At 26.0% G+C, this 22688-nt stretch overlaps 3 protein-coding genes across 9 annotated transcripts; 2 read left to right on the plus strand and 1 right to left on the minus strand.

Moving 5' to 3' along the window:
- Positions 1-2060: 2060 nt before the first annotated feature.
- On the minus strand, positions 2061-4243 carry LOC409404 (aminoacyl tRNA synthetase complex-interacting multifunctional protein 2-like). Of its 3 annotated transcripts, none has more exons than XM_392919.7 (4): positions 3880-4243; positions 2806-2955; positions 2503-2713; positions 2061-2436 (listed from the first exon to the last, which is right to left on the minus strand). In XM_392919.7, exons 1-4 carry the CDS (start codon positions 4057-4059, stop codon positions 2081-2083), a joined length of 897 nt encoding a protein of 298 aa, XP_392919.3. In that variant the 5' UTR covers positions 4060-4243; the 3' UTR covers positions 2061-2080. The 3 variants fall into 3 exon arrangements, with proteins under 3 accessions (XP_392919.3, XP_003251152.1, XP_006568025.1); XM_003251104.4 differs by having other exon boundaries at positions 3898-4242; XM_006567962.3 differs by lacking the exon at positions 3880-4243 and adding an exon at positions 3631-3765.
- On the plus strand, positions 3666-19551 carry LOC412256 (nucleosome-remodeling factor subunit NURF301). Of its 4 annotated transcripts, XR_411049.3 has the most exons (29): positions 3666-3804; positions 5773-6836; positions 7213-7495; positions 7604-7812; positions 7915-8280; positions 8341-9537; positions 9603-9793; positions 9902-10519; positions 10652-10836; positions 10918-11236; positions 11320-11629; positions 11697-11832; positions 12149-12426; positions 12550-12690; positions 12794-12901; positions 12971-13146; positions 13230-13484; positions 13567-13783; positions 13914-14252; positions 14343-14531; positions 14604-14834; positions 14943-15252; positions 15346-15547; positions 15657-15919; positions 15992-16159; positions 16249-16444; positions 16515-16599; positions 16740-17074; positions 18353-19551. XR_411049.3 is itself a non-coding variant. In XM_006567961.3 (28 exons), the coding sequence occupies exons 2-28, from the start codon at positions 5786-5788 to the stop codon at positions 16940-16942; spliced, it is 8193 nt and encodes a 2730-aa protein (XP_006568024.2). In that variant the 5' UTR covers positions 3666-3804; positions 5773-5785; the 3' UTR covers positions 16943-17020. The 4 variants fall into 4 exon arrangements, 3 of the variants coding, with proteins under 3 accessions (XP_006568024.2, XP_006568023.2, XP_026295305.1); XM_006567961.3 differs by lacking the exon at positions 18353-19551 and having other exon boundaries at positions 12182-12426; positions 16740-17020; XM_006567960.3 differs by lacking the exon at positions 18353-19551 and having other exon boundaries at positions 5773-6824; positions 16740-17020.
- A 535-nt stretch (positions 19552-20086) lies between these two features.
- On the plus strand, positions 20087-22641 carry LOC412177 (4-aminobutyrate aminotransferase, mitochondrial). 2 transcript variants are annotated; one of them, XM_395640.5, is made up of 10 exons: positions 20087-20386; positions 20477-20592; positions 20672-20839; positions 20917-21003; positions 21123-21318; positions 21380-21552; positions 21628-21762; positions 21853-22010; positions 22091-22359; positions 22441-22641. In XM_395640.5, exons 1-10 carry the CDS (start codon positions 20335-20337, stop codon positions 22566-22568), a joined length of 1482 nt encoding a protein of 493 aa, XP_395640.3. In that variant the 5' UTR covers positions 20087-20334; the 3' UTR covers positions 22569-22641. The 2 variants fall into 2 exon arrangements, with proteins under 2 accessions (XP_395640.3, XP_006568021.1); XM_006567958.2 differs by lacking the exon at positions 21628-21762.
- The last annotated feature ends 47 nt before the right edge of the window (positions 22642-22688 follow it).

Consider the following 22688-nt stretch of genomic DNA (forward strand, 5'->3'; position numbering starts at 1 on the left):
TTAATTTGAAAACATTTGGATAAAAAAACTATTTAAAAATTAAAAAATTACTATATAAAATGAGACTGGTTGTTAAAATTTTGATAATTTTTATAAAATAGGATAGTTAAAATTTTAATAGCTCAGCATCAAAATTAAAATACACAGAGTTAAAGACTTATGTTGAAACACAAACTTGAGTGTTTCACACATGCTACGTGTAGTAATTTTAATATGCTTCTGGCACCATCATATTGTGATATATTAAAATACATATTATTTATAATTTTAGATAAAGTCAGAATATATGTATAATGAATATTTTTTATTTTTATTAAGTGAAGTTAAAACAAATTATTGCATGGATCTCGAATAATATAATGCTTATGCATTTTTTTAATTATAAGAAAAGATAAGTTGTTTAAAACCATCTGTCAATATAACGTATTAATAATGTAATAGAATAATATTAGAACAACATCATAACAAAAACTGCCAGAAACAATTACTTAATAAATCCAGAAAACGAAATATTTTAATACTATATTATTAAAACATTTAAAACAACATCAATTATAAACTTTTTTTTATGTGAATAAATTCTTTTAATATTTCTAATTAACATTTATACTACAAATGAAAGTTGTACAATATCATCGATTTATATAAATATATAAAGTTAATTAAAACTATCATATCAGAAATAATCTTCATAGATTAAAAATAAATCTGATAACATTATTGTACTGATTAAATAGTAATCAAATAATTACTTATGTAAAATATGACTGCGTGCATTTTTATGTCTAAAAGACTCTTTTTAATAACATTATGTATAATGTATATAAAATTTATATAAATTATAGAATACTGATAAAAACTCTTGTATATTTAGTGCACAGTTTAAGTAACATTAGATCAAATTTTATGCTGAATAATTTTTGAGAATTTTTTTTTTTTAATAGATAACTTATCATTTATTTTTATTCTTTTTAAATTACAAAATCAAGAAAAATAAATATAGCTTTAATGCATTTACATTTGCATACAAAAAATATATGCAATCTATTTAATTCATCATAATATCATTAATTCATTTGTAGTATATAATATTACAGTATTGTGAACATTAGCATAGTATACAGACTTATTCAATTTAGAATTTTTTTTTACTATAATTATTCTATGTAATTATTATTTTAAAAACGGAAATTATTTTAAATTGATATTGATGCATGAAATTTTTTTTGTTTTTCTTAATTACTTATTTTGTAATAAAAAAAAAGACTATAGAAATAATATAAAATGTTAAAAAATATATAGACAAATTTTTAAAAATATCTTTGATATGTTAAATATTTTATTGTGTTAAAAATCTAGAAATTTATCAAAAATAAAAGAAAATGATATGAAATAAATGAAAATTATTGAACAATTAAGTAATGGCAGCTATAATTATATTATATTTAATAGAAAAATTACTAATTGTAATTAATTGATAAATTATATTAATTAAATTATTAATTATTGAATTTTTAATTTGATTTTAATTAAACAGTCATAATTGCAACCTAAAAATAATGTGTCATAAAGTAGATAGCAAGTTATTTAGTAAATATTTAATCTTAAATGCAATCATCTTTTTATTTTCTTTTATTTTTTATTATATTTTTTCTTTTTTTAAAAAACTTGCTTTCTAGTTTTGTTGTATATAGTATTATAGTATTAATTTTATTTTTTATGTATTAGTATCAATTATCAATTATTATCATCTTGTCATAAATATTTCTTGTCAGAAATAAAAATACAATTGTTTCTGAAACACTGCCAATTAGTTCAAAGATACAATTTTTCTTATCCACATGTGTATGTATTAATAACAAATTAATAACAAATTATTATATATATTAAATCACGTTTGAAATTATACATTACTTGTACAAAATATTTTAAGTACATGTTAATGTGTTTTAATAAAATTTATACAATTTTATTGACAATATTTCCTCAATTTTATTTAATAAATTTTAAAATATTTTTAAAATAATTGATATTGTGTTCATATAAATAAATAGTACTTATTTTATTAAGAGATTTTTATTTATATAAAAATTTTTTCACAAGCTTCAAACCATTTATTAAGTTTTGGTGGATATTTGTTTGGAAAAATTTGTTTAATTGTAGACCATGCAGCAATATCTGCTATATCAAGTTTTCTTTTATTTATATTTAACTTATCTGCTATTAGTGATAATATTTCTTGTTTTTTCTTTGATGATTCTTCAAAATATAAAGAATGACACAAATCTAATATTAAATCAGTAGTATTCAATTTTTCTATACAATCAGAGTTTTCATAATTGTGTGAATTTATTAATCTACTTATATATCTTAGAAAATTTGTTTCACCAGTTATACAATAACTATGTAGACCAGATACAAGTTGCAGATCTTCAACTGAAAATAAAATCTTTTATAAATATATATTTTTATTTTAATTATTAAATATATAAATTATTTTACCATCTTTCCAAATTAATGATAAATTAATAATATTATTTTTAGGAGAGTTTGTAGTTGATTGATAAACAAAAGATCCTTCTTTATTAATACTTGAATGAACATAAGTTTGTACTTTAATATCAGTGTCTTCCCATAAATTTTGTAATGCAGATATAAAATATGGTGGTCTTTTAGGATTTACATTAATAATAAGATTTACATTAACTGCTTTCTATAAAAACCAATATCAACAAATTATTTTTTTTTGCGTTTTTAACTTTGAAAATAAAAATTTTTATTTTATATTAATTTATTTCATATTACCTGATTTGTAACACTTTTATTGATTACTGCAACTTGATTTGTCTGTTTTAAAAATCCAGAAAGTGTTGAAACTTGTTTCTTAAGTTCTGCAAGTTGTGCTAATATTTTTTCTTGTCGTGCTTCTAATGCATTATATTCTGGTAGCGGACTCTGAAATAAAATATTACTCTAAGTATATATAAAATTTTATATAAAACATTAATAGTTATGAAAATATAAATCTTAATAAAAGCATTAAGTTAATTAGGTAATTTTAGAATAAAATTATAAATTATTTGATATTAATATATAAAATTTAGAATTTAAAAACATATATATTATAATTAATTATAATTAAAATGAAATTTTTCTATTTCTAAAATATTACTAAAGAAATAAATATCTTTATGTAAAATATTATTATATAAATACATTATAATTACTATTCGATCACAATCTAAACTTTATAATTTAATATAATAGTTATGAAAACATATTTTTTCATAAAATATATCATAAATATTATTTCAAGTTGAAAAATGTTAATAAAATTCAATATAAAATGGACATATTTATTAGTTTCATGTCAGAAGAAAATGTCCAAAAACACAGGGTTATGAATTATAGATTTGATAGTTCACCAGTAACATTGTTGATTAATACTAGTGAACAGCTATAAGATACATACATCTTTTTACTGGGTTAGGTTTTACATGTATTTGGTTATACAACTGTACTTTGTAGCTTTCAGTTTCAGTGCAGTTCTAATTTAGTAAGCTTGCCCTTCTATACTAATTATCGGCGTATTCCCGCTTATCCTTCGAACGAACTAAATTTTTCATATACCGTAGTCGCGTAGTGTCCTGTTAGATGAAAAATTGGAGGGGCAAGCATCGATCAAGCCTGTAGAACCATATTCCCGGTCGATCGTGATTAGTGCTTGTGGAAATTTTGGGAGGAGTCATGCACAACAAGCTCGAGACAGAAGAAACACTCGTAGCTACCATGCTTACTAAACGCGTGAGTAAACCGTTCATTTTAGTTAACTAGCAATGTTTTCTTTCACATCGGCAGGATAACAGAAATGATGAAAACCTTTAAAAAGCTGATAACCTGCTCAGTGATATCAGGCACGATCTTGTTCTCGGCTTCCGTATGGTCGTCTGTTGATTCTTCATGAATATTTCGCATTTCGTACATCATTTTTCTATGATGCAATATTCGTGGCAGGGAAACAATTGGTTTTAACGTATACATTGTCATTTCGTTACGCATTTTGTTCGTTATTCCGTGATTAATTTGTAAAAAACCATCGACTTATATTCACATTCGATCGTTACACTCTCGTTCGTTTTTCGTATTTCTCGATTTTAACTTGACGGCCATTTTTCTTTGATCCCCCCTATCGTACTTTCATGCTGGCGCTAATGTTTTCCAACTGCTAACATCCGTTTCAAAGATGGCGCCATAATTTTTGGTAAAATTACATCATACAAGAATTTTACGTTGTTGTTATTAGTACATTTTATATACTTCTTTACGTGTTAAATTTTGAAAAATTAATTTATTTTAATAGTAATTATTGTAATAATTAATTATAATTAAATTATTTTCTCATTTATATAGAAAATAATTTTGGAATATGTTATATAGTATAATGTGTAAAATAATTGAATAGTTTATTATTATTTATAAATTATTGATAAATTTCTAAATTTATTATTTCAATATTTAAACAAATGTTTAACAAACAAATAATTGATCATAATATTGTTGTGTTTGTTTGATTAACAATTTTCATTAATATTTTTCATTATTGAATGCAACAGGAAATTTAATTTAATACATAAAATTTTTGATGTAATGAAATATAAAATATATAAGAAAGAAGTGCTATTAATGAAATATATAATTAAATATGTATAAAAAAAATTGTCACAAGATCTATTAAAAATTAAAACTTAACAAAGTTTCAATTAAGATGTCGCGTTCATCGCTAATTTCTTTTAAATTAATTGATATTTATTATTAATTAAATTATATAATAAATATAGACAAAATTTTTTTCTTTCATATTGATAACATTAATTTTTAATTAGTATGATATTATAAGCTAAAAAAAAGAATATACCGACTAAACGACATATAAATTAGAATTATGGTGGTGTCCTCTGTCGCAGTTTCTTTATAACTAAGGATAGATCTCTTGCGGGTAACAGCGAACTCGTTCGATTACACATGTGAATTAATTACATAACTTGTTTGAGATAAAAAGTATAATTGATCAAAATAAAAATAACTGTAAAAAAAAAGGGAAGTAAATAAAGAAAAGAAAGCATGTTTATCGGAAGTGCGGTTAGAATCGCGTTCTTCCAACCGCGCATGTCGCCACCTATTGTTGATCTGACAGGCTCTTGTGTAGTTACGGTGAAAGCGATTGGATCTTCTGTACGTTTCGTGAGAAATTAAAAAGCGATCAATTTGTTTTTGCATTACATGAATTCCATTGAAATTCAGTCAAGAAGAATGTGTCGAGTTACAGATTGTTCTAAATAGGAAAAACGAAAATTTCATCAAAGATTTTGTCTACTTTTCGAGTAGATGCGTTCGAGGCCAGACATGGCGGCGATTCGATGAACCAATTGCAGCAGCGCTCTCTTAAAAGATCAGATATTGTAAATTCCCCTTACATTCGCATCAGTGAATGATTCTGTACTTATTTTGGTCGTTACTGATAGTAATACAAGTTCTTATCATTACGAAAAGGTGATTGTCGTTCGCCGACAGAAAAGTAGAAGCCACGCAAGATCGTACCGAAACGTTGATCATGAAAGAATTGTGTTTGGTCACGTGACCATAGCCGAAAAATGGCGCAAAGATCAGAGTACAAACATGGGTTCCATTTCATTGCTACGGTGTCATTTGTATTTGTTTACAAGCGCGCGTTTTCACAAACCACGTGTTAAGTAAGTGCCATTTCGTTGACAGTGCGTGACGGACAATGACGGGGAGAGGATCGAAGAGACGGGGTCGACCCCCGAAATCGGTGGTCATGGAAAGACCAAAAAAGTTTCAATATCATCTTATGAAGAAACCAAAATATTTGCAAAACAAGGGTTCGGAAACGCCAAATTCACAACCAAGTACACCGACACCTTCGAGACCATCATCGCCAGTCGAAAGCGAAGAAAGCAGACGAAGTACACGAATTCGAAAATCTCGAGGACCCAGAGACAGACATTCGCGCAAAGGTGGTCACTCGAGTTCAGGTGCATATCAACGCCGAGGTTACAATCCAAATGTTGATTATCATGATTCTGAATATCATTATGGGTCGGACTTTGGAGATGAATCTAGTGAAAAAAGTGAAGTTGAAGAGGATCTCTTGCAAAGCGATGTAGATTCATCTGAAAGTATAGAAGAACCTGATCCTTCCAGTGACAGTGATTTTTCCCTCTCCAGTTATAGCACTACTAGTGGCACACCCCGTAAAACACTTCTTAGTCAGCAAAGACCACCAAGTCCAGAACCATTATGGCTTCAAAATAAAGAATTGCCACCATTAAATCTACCTAAATCATCCGATGATTTATTAGTTCCCAGAGAACTTGTTATGCCATGTTTATCCATTTATGAAGTATTGAGACACTTTCGCACTTTAGTACGTCTTTCAGCCTTTAGATTTGAAGATTTTTGTGCTGCACTTATGTGTGAAGATCAAACCAATTTGTTGGCTGAAATACATATTATGCTTATTAAAGCACTTCTTAGAGAAGAAGATTCTCAACAAACACATTTTGGTCCTTTAGACCAAAAAGACTCTGTGAATGTTAGCTTATATTTTGTGGATTCTATGACTTGGTCAGAAGCTTTACGTTCTTATGTAGAAAGTGACAAATCATTTGATCAAAATATTTTACATATTTTATCAACATGTGAATATCCTTTTACTTCTGTAGAAGATAGAATCAAGGTGCTACAATTTTTGACAGATCAATTTTTAATTACAAATCCAGTAAGAGAAGACCTACTGCACGAAGGTATATTAAATGGTATTTCATGTTATGTTTTATTTTTTATAGTTATTTTTTTATATAATTTATATGTAATTTATAAATATATAATCAGCAGGAAAAATTTATATGTCCATGCTGAAGTTTTAGTTATATTGTTTTATATACATATATAAATGTTAAAATATTTTTCAATATAATTAGATATGTATTAAATTATATCTTTAATATGAATATTAAATAATTCTAAGTTTATTTTAATTTATTAAATTCTTCTTACTTTTTATTATTTTTTTCATTTAATTAATCATAAAAAAATATATAATTATGTAAAATATATATTGTTTTATAAAAATTATCAAATCATTATCATTATCAAAGAATAATATATATCATGAATATTGTCATTTTATAGGAAATATGCATTATGATGATCACTGTAGAGTATGTCATCGATTGGGAGATTTATTATGTTGTGAAACATGTCCAGCAGTTTTTCATTTAGAATGTGTTGAACCTCCATTAGTTGATGTTCCTACTGAAGACTGGCAATGTAGTACATGCAAAGCTCACAAAGTTACAGGAGTTGCTGATTGTATACCTGATGTTGAGAAAAATGGTTCTCTTTGTCGTCAAGAACATTTAGGATTTGATAGACATGGCAAAAAATATTGGTTTCTTGCAAGAAGAATTTTTGTGTAAATATCCTATAATAAAATAAAATTTTTTTATAATATTTATCATTAATTATTAATGATATATATAAAAGAATATTAATTGTTAATTGTTAAAATTATTTATTATAGTGAAAGTGAAGATGGTGAAGTTTGGTATTATAGTACAGCTTTACAATTAGAAGAGTTAATGCTTTGTTTAGATCGTAATGAAATGGAAGTTGCACTTTATCGAGAATTATCAGATTATAAAGATGAAATTGTAAGACAAATGGAACTTACAGAACAAATTACGAATCAATACAAGGGTAATAAAAAGTCATATCTAGAAATCGAAAACAGTAAGTTTAATTAAATAATTTTTTTTTTCATTTTTTTTATTTATGGTTTAAATTTGTAGTTTAAATATTTAATATTCTTACTTAATATTTCACGTTTTATAGGTCTTATACAAAAATTACAAAAAGAACGTCAAGAAAAACAAGAAAAAGAAGAAGAAGAAAAAAAAGAGAAACAAAGACAAGAAGCTGAAGAAATGGTACGCAGAATACATGAAGGTACAGATTCTCTTGAAGAACAATTATCAGCAGTCACTGAACAACAGGAAATAAAGACATCTGAAGATTCAAATACGAAAGAAAATACTCAAAAAATAATTCCAGAAAATGTAGAAATAGATAGTGTAGATACTAATTTAACAGATGGGGTAAATAAAGAAGTCAAAGCTTGTACATCATCATCATCATCTGAAGAAATTGATGAAGAGATACTTGAAGGGGACGAAAGTATCTCAAAAATTGGTAGAGATGGTAAGTTATAAAGCTATATATTTTAAAGAAATACAATAATTAATAAATCTGTTATTTTAGGGAAAAAACACACTATTGTAACTAGATCAAAAACAGGATCATTACAACCTAGGACATTTAATATGGATGATCTAAAAAAACGTAGTACTGGACAGCTCTCAAAAGAAGAGTTAGAAAAATTAGATAAAGGTTTAAAAGAAGAAGGAGATAGTACTAGATTAACAAGACAAAAAGCTCATCAAATAGCTTCTGGTACGCATTTATTTAAATTGGGAATGGATAACAACTTTAAATCATATGTGAATCAGTACAGTACTAATCCTATTGCTTTGAATAAGGCCCAACGAAACGAAGAACGTGACAAAAAGAGACATTTATCACATAAATTTTCACTTACACAGGCTTCTGAATTTAAATGGGTAGGAAGTTTGACAGGAACTCGTGCTCTTTTAGTAAGCACACTTCGTCAAACAATTCTTCAACTTGAAAGCAGCATTCAATCTTCATTTATGCATACTAATTGGCCTCTTTTACGTAAACCTTGGACTACAGCAGTAGGTGCTTGTGTTAATCCAAGAGATTTTGCTCGTGCACTTATTGTATTACAAGCATGTATTAAATCAGTAGTATTCGCTAGTGTATGGCATGATCAACTTGGTCATGTAAAATTACAAAGGGTAACGGCTCTCGAACGAGAAGAAAAGAAACGTCAAGATAAAAAAGATAAAAAAGAAAGAGAAGATGAGGAAGAACGTAATCGATTATTTAATTTTGTTAAATATACATTAGGCTTGAAGCATCAAGTTTGGAAACAAAAGGGAGAAGAATATCGAGTACATGGACAAGGTGGTTGGCTTTGGGTATCTGCCAGTCGCCGCTATAGATATTCTGATATGTCAAAATTAGGTCTTCGAATAGGTCCACAGAAAATTATGGTACAAATTAAAGATCAAGAAGGATTAAAAATTTTAGCTTTAGATCCTCCCACATATGACTTTTTGATAAAGGAATACTGTTCTTCTAAAAAAGAAGAGAATAATATGAACATAAAAATAAAAGAAGAAATTAAAGAAGAAGAAATATCAAAGGATACATTAACTGATGCATGTATAAAACAAGAATGTAAAGAAGAAGACATAAAAAAAGAATCAGTTGAAGATAAACAAAATAAAACAGAAATAGATATGAAAACTGAAGAAACAATAACAAAAACAGAATCACAATCAATTAAGCAAGAAACAAAAATGAATTTATCATGTATGTGGAATAAAAACATATTGTTATTTTTAATTATATAGTATATTAATTAATTTTTTTTTTAGTTTTAGCTGGTATGAAAATCAAGAAAGTTTATACACCTATAAAAGAATTTGAAGAAATTGATATTACTAAGGCATTAACAACTAATGGAAGACTTCATTATCCAAAAATTGCTAAAAAAACTAGAATTGATGATTTCCTGGCACGTAGAACACATTTAAAACTTTTAGAAGAAAGAAGATTACTACAGACTGTAAGTAAACATTAAAAATACTTTAAATATAAATAATATTAAAATATTTTTTATATTTAAAATATATAAAATATATATATATATATATATGTATATTATAAATTTTAGGAAAAATCAAAAGAATTATTAAATCAATCAACGAATCAAAAAGATGGAGATTCTGAAGTCGATATAGAAAATAATGAAGAAAGTGATACAGATGGAGGTGATAATTCTTTACAAAATATTCTTACTGGAAAGCAGCCTAAAACTATATCTACATCAGCTAGAGAAATGTTAAATGTAATAGGAAAAAGAATTCAACATGTTAAAGCTCAATATGCAAGCATAATGAGATTAAATAAAAATGGTAGTTGTTATTCACGATATTGTAATATGACAACACTTCCGGGAAAGATTACAACTACAACACAAAGTTTAACATCTACTTGTTATTCTCCTATATGTCTTCAAAAAGCAAGATTAAAACTTGATCTTATTGCATTGTTAAGAAAAGCTAATGCTTTAAATAATAATCAATCATTGAATTTATCAATTGGAGCAAATACAATGCAATTATCACAAGCAAATTCAAAAATAGAAGGAAGTGATGCTAAAGATGCAATTAGAAAAGATTTAGAATCTGCAGTAGCATCCGCAACTCATTGTACTGAAGAAACACCAGCTACAAATGTAGTAAAAGATATTTCACCTCCTATCAAAAAAATAAAAGTTGAATCTAACACGGTAAATTATAAAATTATTAATATTAATATATTTTAAGTATTTTTTATATTTGATAAATATATTTAATTTAGTTCATAAAAAGTTTAGTTCTTATAAAACATAAAATATAAAAAAGAGATTTATATTTTGTAGACTTCTACTAATGATACCAGTTCAGGATACATTGATGTAGTAACTACTACAAATAACATAGTTACTACAACAACTGTAACTACAACACAACAAACTATAAAAACAATCGATGGTATTGTACAAAGTATGCAGGAAAGTACAAGTTCTCAAAATTCAGTTACATTTTCATCTGAAGTTAAAACAAGGTAATATAAAATAATATATTTTAAAAATTTAATTTCTGTGAATATCATTTAGACAATATTTTATTTTTATGATGTTAATAGTGTAGGGCAAAAGACAATGATTGTTAATCGAAGAGGAAGAACAGTGCAAAGAAGTACAATGGCTAAAGAATTAAATGCTGATGGCACAGAAAGAATATACTCTACTACATCAACTGAAGGAAAAGTTTATTTGAAAAAAGTTGCAATTTCTTTGGCTGATAGAAAAAAGAAACGTACTCCAGTTAAATATCCCTTATGTTCAACATTTTGTACCAAAAATAAACATCGTAGTATATTGGTACTTCCACAACATGAATTGCGTAAATTAGCTAGAGTTGGTGGTCGAATACAAGTTTTAGGTTTTCATCAGATGGCTAAGGTATTTCTGAAATAAAATTTGCATTAACAACAAAAAAATATAAAGTAAATACCAATTAATTTTAATTGAATTTTTTTAAATAGGCAAATATGTCAGTATGGCCATATCCTTGTCCTAGACCATTATTTAAAACTTGTTGGTTATACAGAACAGTTGGTATAAAATCATTGGCTGCAGCAGCTCTTCAATTAAGAATATTATGGGCATGTCTTCGTTGGGATGATATGGCTGCAAAACCATTATCTACAGATGGCAAACATCAAATTACAACTGATACGGAAATTATGTCATTGGAAATTCTTAAACATCGTCATGTCGGTCAATTTTTAGACAAGACACAATACTTACGAAGAAAAGTTGTTATACCTTTAGAACTTCCAAAACAAGTCAGAGGTTTGTATTAATATGCAAATTTCGAAAAGAAATTAAAATATAATTACAATAAATTTATATTTCATAGAAGTTACATCTATAAGAAGTGGTTTAAGAAAAAGAAAACGGCCAGAATCACCACAAAGTACTGAACCGCAAGTTACGGAAGAATGGGTTGATGAAGATAAATTAGAATTATGGGAAATTAAACAATATGGTGATAGGTATGTTTTGTAAAAAAAAATCTAATTAATCTAATCTAATATCATATATTTAATTTCAAAATAATTTCTTTCTTTTCTTATTTAAATGTTTAATTTCAACAAAATTCTATATAATTTAATTTTTTACAATTTATTGCTTAAATGCATTTTAAAGCAATCTTATATATGAAATTAGAATATTATTGATTATAATATTAATATATATATTATATATATATTAAATACCTGCTTTTACCTTAACATCATTCAAATTCTGACCTATCCTTATTTAACACCATTTGATACTAACCCTCCACTTGGTGTGTGTCCTATCCAGGTTAGAGAAGGCTAATGCCCAGATTATTACTAGGAGTCGATCGGGACAGCCACAATCAACAGTTGGTTCTAACCGAAATGCAGGATCAAATTCTGGTATAAATGATCAACTTGTTAGTGGTAAAGCAACACCTGAAGAAATTAAAGAGAAAATGGAACAACAATTACGTATGCAAAGAGCTGCTCATCAACAAAAAAGAGCATTAGAAACTTTAAAAAGTCCAGCTAGTTCTGGTTCACCTACACAAGTTGTAAAAGTTACAGCTAATTCTGCTCATGGTAAAAATTACATTTATTAATCTAATTTATTTCAAAATTATAATTAATAAATATAATTAATTATATATTATATAATCAATACATTTAATTAAATATATGACAAAAATATTTTTTTTATTATAGATGGTACAGTTAAATTAGTTTCCAAAGTTGCGATACCAGCAAATCCAAATAGTGGAACAAAATCACAGTTAACTTCTCTTTTGACGACACCTACGCAAAATAAACCTTTTATTAGTACAAAACGTATTTATATGGCAAAATGTAAATTCAAAATTAAATAATACAATAAATATTAAACTAAATATATTTAAATATATATATATATATATATATACGTATATATATTGTATTTTCTTTTAAATAGCATCTCTTGGAACAACAAAAGTTGTTTCCGGACCTACAAGTATTTTACCAAAAACACAACTGCAATCTGGAGGTCAACAATCTTTAATTAAAGTTTCTGGTCAAGCAGGTATATTTATAATAATTACATTTTGAATTAAAAAAAATTATTTTTAATAAATTTTTATTTATAAAATAGGACCTATACAACAAATTCAACAAAGAGTACAGATTATAAGAGGACCAGATGGAAAACTTCAAGTTCGAGGTTTGATGCCTGGTCAGCAATTAGTTCAAATGCCTGATGGAAAACTTCATGTGTTAAATAATAGTCAAGCGATTACTACTCTTGCACAAACTGGAACAACTACACAAGTAATATTATTTTTTAAATGTTGTAACAAAATATTTAAAATATATAAAACGAATTGATAATTAATTTAAGAATTTTTTTTAAGACAAAAACAGCTACAACAACAACTGCAGCTAAAGTTACTACAACAGCTAATTGTACTACTAAAACTAGTCCATCTAAAACATCAACAAATATAACGCAACAAGTACAAGCTCAGCAATCACAAGCTCAATCACAAGCAATTCAGCGTTCGTCTGGAACTGCCTCAGGAACAGTAACTATTGCTACTACACCAGCACAACCTACAAAAAATGCTATTGTAGTAGCTAATACTGGACAAATTGTACAAAGTGCACAAGTATGTATAAATCCTTATTTTCATAAAATATTATCAAAGCACAGTGATAATATTAATAAGATAAGATTAATTAATTATGTAGGTAATATCAACTGGTGGTCAAGTTATTAGTGGAAATCAAATAGTAGTTACTAATGCTAATTTAGCTCAACAACTTGCAAGCGGTAAAGCTCAATTAACAACAATTGGTGGTCATCAAGTAGTTATTCGTAGTACTCCAACAGGCAATCAAATTGTTCATTTAAATTCGACAAATAGTGGTATTATTGTAAAAAATACTGTTACACCAACAAAACAAGGTATGTTAGAATTTTATATTTTAAAATATAAATAAATAAATATAAATAAAATATAAATATTTCGATAAATATAATTTCGAAAAAATTATAAATAAAATTGTTTAGTAAAATGAATTTTTAAATTCTCTAGTTCCTGTATTGCAATCTACTCAATCAACAGCAACAACAATAGGAGCACAATCAAATGATACAACAAACAATAGTATTAGTAATAATACATCGACAAATGTGACATCATCTACTATCACAACTGCAACAAATCAAACATCCAATACTCCAGCACCTGGAAGTGTAGAAGCATCTTTATTAGCTGGTCAACCACCTGGAACTGTTATTAAATGTGTTACTGCTCAAGTTATACAAACTACTCAAGGTCCTCGTATAGTATTACAAGGTTTACAAGGTGCTGATTTTACTCCTCAACAACTTATAATGGTACAACAACAAGTAAAACAACAATTGCTTAAAGGTTAGAGATTTTATATATATATATATATATAATATTATTATTATTATATTTATAACTACATATATCTATTTATATATTTATATTTTGCAGCCCAAGCTACAACAGGCAAACAAGGAGTATTAGGACCTACCAAAATTTATTTAGCTGTTCAACCTGCACCTAATAGTCAACAATCAATTCAGAGTTCTCAAAGTTCTACAACAGCAAATACTCCCGCTACACCAGCAACAAAACCACAAATTGCACAACAACCAGTTGTTTCTCCACCAGCAGCAACTGGTTTGTACAATTTGATATTTTTTTTCCAGTATATTTATTTTAATATTATTAATATTATTTTAATTTGAATAGAACCTCAAACGGGAAATGAAAGCATTCCAGAACTTCCATCAACAGCAACATCAAGTTCTCCTGAAAAACCGAAAGTAGTTGTTCAACAAGTTGCTCAACCTAATGTGACTACAGAAGAGGAATCGCAAAAAACAAATGTAGCTAATGGTCAGCAACCTTTGCAATCTTTAAAAGAAGGAAACGATTCTTCGGCTAATAAATTTATTTTAACACCTGATTATATACAACAAAGTTAGTTATTAATCAATATTATCTTTACTGTTTGATAACATTAGGATTAAAAATATTTGAATATTTTTATTTTATATATTTTCTAATGATTATTATATAAATTTTTAGCTATTAAGAATGCATTGAAACAAGAAAATCTTAATCCGGAAATAGAAGAAAAATTATTGCAATTGCAACGATATCAAGAGAAACAAATGAAAGGTGGTGTTGAAAATTCAGCAACTAATAATCAAACTCATACCACACCTACAATTACAACTCCGCGTATGCCATCTCGTAAAAGACCGGCACCCTCTAACATTCCAACAACAACCTCATCTACAAATGTACAATCAGCAACAAACGATAAAGATACTGATTGGACAGAAACACCCAGAAAAAAACCAACATTAAAACAAGAAAGTCGTGAAACTCCAAAGTAAGTTTTATAATAAGTTTATAAAAATTAATGTGTTAAAATAAAAATAGTTAAAACAAAAATAAATTTTTTAAAAATATTTATTTTTTATAGAGTACAAAAAATGGAAGCAATAGAGAATGAATCAACTCCACAAAAACGAGCAGCAAAGCCAAAAGACACTCAAGAGCAACGGAGAAAACAACAAGTCCATTCTCGAATGCAAGTCTTATTATTTAGACATAAAGAACTACTTAAAAAAGATATTTTAAAAAAAAGAGCATTACTTGAAAAAGAATTACAAATAGATATTCAGGTATACTATATTAAATATTTTTTAACAAGTCAAATGTTTTTTAACAAATTAAAATAATAATACATATTCATCTAAATTTATTTTTATTATTTTTTTATTGAAATTATAGAAAGATTTATCGGCGGAATTAGCTTCAAGAACAAAAGCAGAAAGACACAAACAGGATGAAGTAAAAGTAGGAAGTGCAAAACGTAAAGCAAACGCTCAAATGGCTCAACAAGTTAGTCCACCTAATAGAGGTGGAAGGCCAAAGAAATATAAGGCTCAAGGAAGTAACACTACACCACCAGGAGCTTCAACAGCACCTACTACGAACAGAATCAAAAAAGAAAAATTATATTGTTTATGTAGAACACCATATGATGAAACAAAGTAAGCATTGAAAAAAATTTTTTTTTTTAAATAATATATATTTAATGATTATCAAATATTTTGTCAAATTAGATTTTATGTGGGATGCGATCTCTGTAACAATTGGTTTCATGGAGATTGCGTTGGAATCACAGAAGAAATGTGTAAAACTCTTTCAGAGTTTGTTTGTACAGAATGTAGACATGCAAGAGATACACAAGAGCTATATTGTCTATGTAAACAGCCTTATGATGAATCTCAGTATGTAATGATTATTATTAATTTATATTGTTATATTGATTATTTTTTTTAACATTTTTTAAACAAAATTAACATTTTTATTTGTGTAGATTTTATATTTGCTGCGATAAATGTCAAGATTGGTTCCATGGTCGATGCGTGGGTATTTTACAGTCGGAAGCAGACAATATTGATGAATATGTTTGTCCGAATTGTCAACGAAATTCTTCTGTTAATTTTGCTAATATGAAAAATCTTAATGCAAAAGATCTTGATCTTCTTAAGAAATTAATTAAACAAATACAGGTAAGAAAATTACAAATAATAACAATTATGATATTTTTAAATTGATTATCAATATTAAAAATTTAAATAGGCGCACAAAAGTGCTTGGCCATTTATGGAACCAGTAGATCCAAATGAAGCACCAGACTACTATAAAGTTATAAAGGAACCGATGGGTAAATTAACACTATATATATTATATAATTAATTATATAGTTAATTAACAATTAATACTAATTTTTTTTTAATTTAAAATTTAATATTAAAAAAGATTTATATTATATTTCTATATTATTTTTATTAATTATGTTTACAGATTTACAAACGATAGAATTGAGGATAAATGATAGATCTTACAAGAAATTAAGTGAATTTATTGGCGACATGACAAAAATATTTGATAATTGTCGTTATTATAATCCGAAAGAATCACCTTTCTTTAAGTGTGCAGAATCCTTAGAAACTTATTTTGTTCACAAGATTAAAAGTTTAAGAGAAAAGTTTTCTGAAGGAAAGTAAGCAATCAAAAAAAGAAAAAAAAAAGAAAACTGTAACTATAAACGAGTGGAAGTGCTAAGCATCAATGGTTAATTTGTGCAACAACAGAAATGATCTGTGCCAGTAGAAAAGAGACATTCAAATTAGCCATAAGTATGTAAGAGTAGGACATATATAAGTTCACTATTTATTAGAATTGTGTGAACAATTGATTTGCCTTCATAAAAGCGAATATTATTTGAATAATGGCGTACAGAATTTTGAACCAAAACTTATAATAATTTAGCCTTAGAATACATACAGAGTCTAATAAATATTAAAAAAAATATTATGAAATTTTATATTTTCAAAAAAGTTTATTATAAGATTATAAATTATGTTCAAATTTGAAATAATATTATATATATTATTTATAATAATTACTTTCATTGTTTATTTATATATGATAATAAAATATTAATTTTTTAAACGTATATTGCTTATATAAATTTTTGTTAACAAAATATTTGATATGAAAATGTTAAAATGATATGAATTCAAATGCATGAAACCATAAAATTTAATAAATGTAATAAAAAAAATATATATATATATATTATATACACACATACATATATATATATATATTTATATATATATATATATATATATATATATATATATATATGTATGATGAATATATATATATAATGTGCAATAAATTTATTTATTATATTTTATATATGAAAAAAATGATAAAAATTTTTATAGAGAATAATCATAAGTTATGGTTCAAAATTCATATGTTCTACACAAATATTATTATTTATGTACATCTATTAAATATGTGTAATTATGCATGTTATGAGAATAATTATAAATATATCAAATCAGTGCCACTGAGCGTTTAGAATGATGAGTTTTTAGTAACCTAATGCAATGTATTTTGCGATCATAAATCATAAAGAAAGAGTTGGAAATCATTCAAAAGTTCATTATTATTTAATAAAGAAAAAGAAAATGGTCCAATCACTGTCATTATATTTTATCTAACAAAAAATCAATTTTTTCTCAATAGACATAAGATTTATTTAGTAAATGCATAATAAATTGTACAAATTTCTTTATTGTGCTCACAAGTAATTATTATATTATTTTATCACAAAATTTTCTATAAAATTGTTTACAAGTAATATATACAATGTTAGATGATAAGAAATAAGCGGATATGTCTGCTTTGTATATATCCAAGTAAAAGTGTCTATAAAAATAGATATATAGAATCTTGATTCTTATATATCGAAGATATAAAAAAAAATCATTTAAACGCAAAAACTGAATTTGATGAAAATATTGTTTATATTTTAGCTATTAAACAACTATTTGTGAAAAGTACTAAACTGTACTACTATTGTATATGTACAAGTATATTCAGTTTCTGTATTCTTACAGGATATGAAAAGGCAATATTATTTCATGGACATCTAAGGAACAAAAATAATATATATACATATATATATACGTATATACATACATACATACTCATATGAAAAGAAGCAAAGAAAAGCCTAGCTTCTAATTTTCACTAATAAATTACAAGAGTGAAAGTACATAGTAAATATTTAATTCATAAAGAAGAATCTGAGAATTTCTAGGAATATAAATTACACACAGATTTATTCTGTAAAGGTCTAAGAAATACTTCCTTAAGGAAATCTGTTCTCTGATGTTAAGAACTGTTTCGTGTATGTACATTAACATGTGTGTTTCACGAACTCAAGATGCGTCTTAACGATGGTCAATCATTTATTTAAGTGAAAAAAGCAGGTTGTACATTTTTGCCAGGATGATGCTTGTACAGTATTTTTAATTCAAAGTTCATAAAACCTGGCACTGATCTGTTTTTTACCTTCGACTTTCGATTATAGTTACAGAATACATATAATTACTTTGCCCAGATTTATACACCGCATTAGCTTTATCGTAAGCTCAAGTGGTCGTGTCATATGCGTCTCGTTTATCGAAGCTTTATTTTATCTCTATTGTAATGTATTTTACAAATGTCTTCAATATATATCGATATAATATCTATAATTATTAAAATGTTAAATTTTTATTTTTTTACGCTTAATTCTTTGCTGTATTCTGTGTTTAAACTGATAGCGTTCCTCGAAGTTGTGTGTCTCTAAGTTTATTTGATCTATATATCGCAAAGAGTTAAGCGAACATTTTAAAGAGAATTTTATTTTGAAAATTATGCCTCGATAGATTTACTCTTTGAGATTTAGTATATCTTTGAAATTCTTCTATTTTGCCTTTGGACATTATTTGGCTCGTAAGGATTTATGAATAAAGATTAATAATAAGTATTAATATATAAGTATTCACAGTAATAAATACGAGCGCTAATTGGAAATAATAACGTATTAGCTTTATTTTTTGAGGCAAATAGGAGAATTAAATTGTTTCTCAAAGAGTTAATCCTTATATTTTTTACGAGATGCATGTGAACTTACAAAGTCGTTGATACTCTTAAAATTTTTGATGCGTTAAGAAAACAAATTTAGCTAAACTCGTTCTGTCGAGTATTCTTTTCTTACATAGAAGCGACATTTGAAGATGTACTGAAATAAAAATTTTTCTGTAAAAAAGTGTAGAAATACTTTAAGGTATATATTAGATATTAGTTGTGTAAGTTTTGGCATGCTACTGAAGTGTAAAAACTGGGTGAAGAATTGCAGCCATGTACATTTTGCGCTGCTCTATTTCACTTTGCCCGCTTATTAATCATGTAACAAGGTGTTTATTTCTATTAAAAAAAGCAACAAAGTGTGATTACATAACTATATTCATCTATAAATCTAATATTACTAGTTTATAATAAATATATTTGTACTAATTTTAATCATAAACTTTGTTGTTTTTATTGCACTATAAATATAAGTTAGATGAAAGCATAGTATGTTAATTTACCTTTTTTAATTTGTAATTGCTTAAAAAATAATAAACTGCTGTATGACAGTGGCTTCATGAAACTTTAAAAAAGTATATTAATACCGTTTAGTGATTCATTTTTAATTTTATTTAAAAAAATAAGTTTTTGTATAGAGTAATATAAATAACTTTGACTTTTTTTAGTATTAATATTTTATTACCATTTAAAGTATAATATAAGCTTAAGTAGTACTTGAAGTTTAAGTAATACTATATAGAACCTATATTAATAGCTATTTACATTCTTCTGTCATAATTTGAAACAAAAGTAAAAATATGTCATTTATATGAATGCATTGCAAACTTTTTACTATTTTTAAACTTTCTCTAAAATTTTTATTTAATATGAGTTAAGAATACATGTATATACGTATAGTAGAATTTCATAAATTCTCTATAATTAGTAACAATATTTAATAAACATAAAAATTTCTTATAATATGTTGTGCAAAAGTATTGTATATTCTATTCGAAAGAGTCCAAAACCTCGTCGTAAGTACAAAGTAACTATGTTGAAAATTGATATTGCAGAAAAAAATCATATCATTTTAATATATTATATTTAATAAATAATATACATAGAATGTCATAATGTGCCAAAAGCACCATTACCTGGAGAACCAATGAAACCATATACACTTACTGAAATTCCTGGACCAAGGTCAGATGCTCTTCTCAATGAATTTTCTAAAATTCAGGTTTATATTATTGTGACAAGATATAAATTTTATTAGAAAATAGCACACATTAATATAATATAATTATAACATATTGCAGCAAATAGGCTCCATTCAATATTTTGCAGATTATCAAAGATCTGTTGGAAATTATTTAGCAGATATAGATGGAAATGTTTTTTTAGATATGTTTATGCAACTTTCTACTCTTCCTCTTGGATATAATCATAGATCAATCCTTGGTGCATTATCTTGTGCAGGAAATCAAGTAAATATAATTCCAAATTATTATATTGGAATTATTCATAAAATTAATTAAAAAATATCAATATAATAAATTTATAGCGAATAATGGCAAACAGACCTGCATTAGGTTTATTTCCTGGTTTAGAATGGCCATGTAAATTACAGGATACATTGCTTCAACCATGTGTAAGATATTTTAATTTATAAAATTTATAAAATATTTATTTTGTCAATAAAAATAAAATTAAAAATAATTAAAAATAGTAAATAAAAAGGAATTTGTTAAATATAATACTATTTATTAGGTAGCTCCAAAAGGATTACAATGTGTTTTTACAACTAATTGTGGTGATTGTTCAACTGAATATGCTATACAAATGGCATTTATAAAATATGCAGAAAGGCGTCGTCAAGGCAATAAGTTTACAAAGAAAGAAAAAGAAAATGCACCTTTTAATAAACCACCTGGTTGTCCTGAGTTGTCAATTCTTTCCTTTGAAGGTACCTTAATGTAGTGTTGTAATATATCAACACTATAAATTGATGAAATTTATAAAATTAGGAGGATATCATGGTAGAACATTTGGTGCACTGGCATTAACACATTTTAAATACATAATGAAAGTTGATATACCTTCTCTTCCATGGCCAATTGCACCTTTTCCACAATATTTGTATCCATTGGATCAGTATGAAAAAGAAAATAAAGAAGAGGATGCAAGATGCATAGAACAAGTAAATTTAATATTTATAAAGTTCAAATTAATTTCATTATCAAAAATTGATAAAATTTACATCAAAATATAAAAGGTAGAAAATTTAATAGAACAATTTGAAAAGAAAATGCCAGTTGCTGGTATCATAGTTGAAGCAATACAATGTGAAGGAGGAGATAGACATGCGTCTCCAGATTTTTTTCAGTGTTTACAAGATATTAGTAAAAAAGTAAAAACATTTAATATATTATTTATATTTTTATAAAATAAGATTATTGTAAATATATTGACAATTATAATATAAATATAAACTTCACAGAAATCTATTCCTTTAATATTGGATGAAATACAAACAGGAGGTGGTGCAACAGGAAGAATATGGGCACATGAATATTTTGAATTAAATATTCCTCCTGATATAGTTACCTTTAGTAACAAAATGCAAGCTAGTGGATTTTATCATTCTTATGAATATATGTAATATATTTATTAAAAATGATAGCATTTAAATAGATTAAAATCTTATTAAATTTATTATATATTTATTACTTATTTAGGCCTAGACTTCCATATAGAATTTTTAATTCATGGATGGGTGATCCAAGTAAAATTCTAATATTAGAGGCAGTATTACAATCTATTGAAACAGACGATTTATTAAGTCATGTTTGTCATGTCGGCAATTATTTACTTTGTGAATTAAACACGTTACAACACGAATTTCCGCATCTTATGAATTCTGTAAGAGGTAGAGGTTTTATTATTGCATTTGATATGCCATGCAATGATACAAAAAATAAATTTTTGCATCTGATACGTAGTAAAGGTAATATTAAACTTTTAATATATATATATATATATTTCAAAATTTATACATTCTATCTTCAAAAATAAATTTGCACATTAGGTATTCAAGTGGGTGAATGTGGAATAAAATCAATTCGGTTAAGACCATGCCTAATATTTGGAGAATATCATGCTGATATTTTTTTAGAAATTCTTCGCAATTGTTTGCAAGAACTTACAGATAGCTGATATATTTGTAATTTATATTTTACTTACTATGTATGATATATTTGTTAAATATATACTTCAATATAAAAATATATTTCATAATTTTATTACGCATGCCAATTAACTATTAAATAAATAATA

Source organism: Apis mellifera, linkage group LG3, assembly GCF_003254395.2.
Source record: "Apis mellifera strain DH4 linkage group LG3, Amel_HAv3.1, whole genome shotgun sequence".
Classification (NCBI taxonomy): domain Eukaryota; kingdom Metazoa; phylum Arthropoda; class Insecta; order Hymenoptera; family Apidae; genus Apis; species Apis mellifera.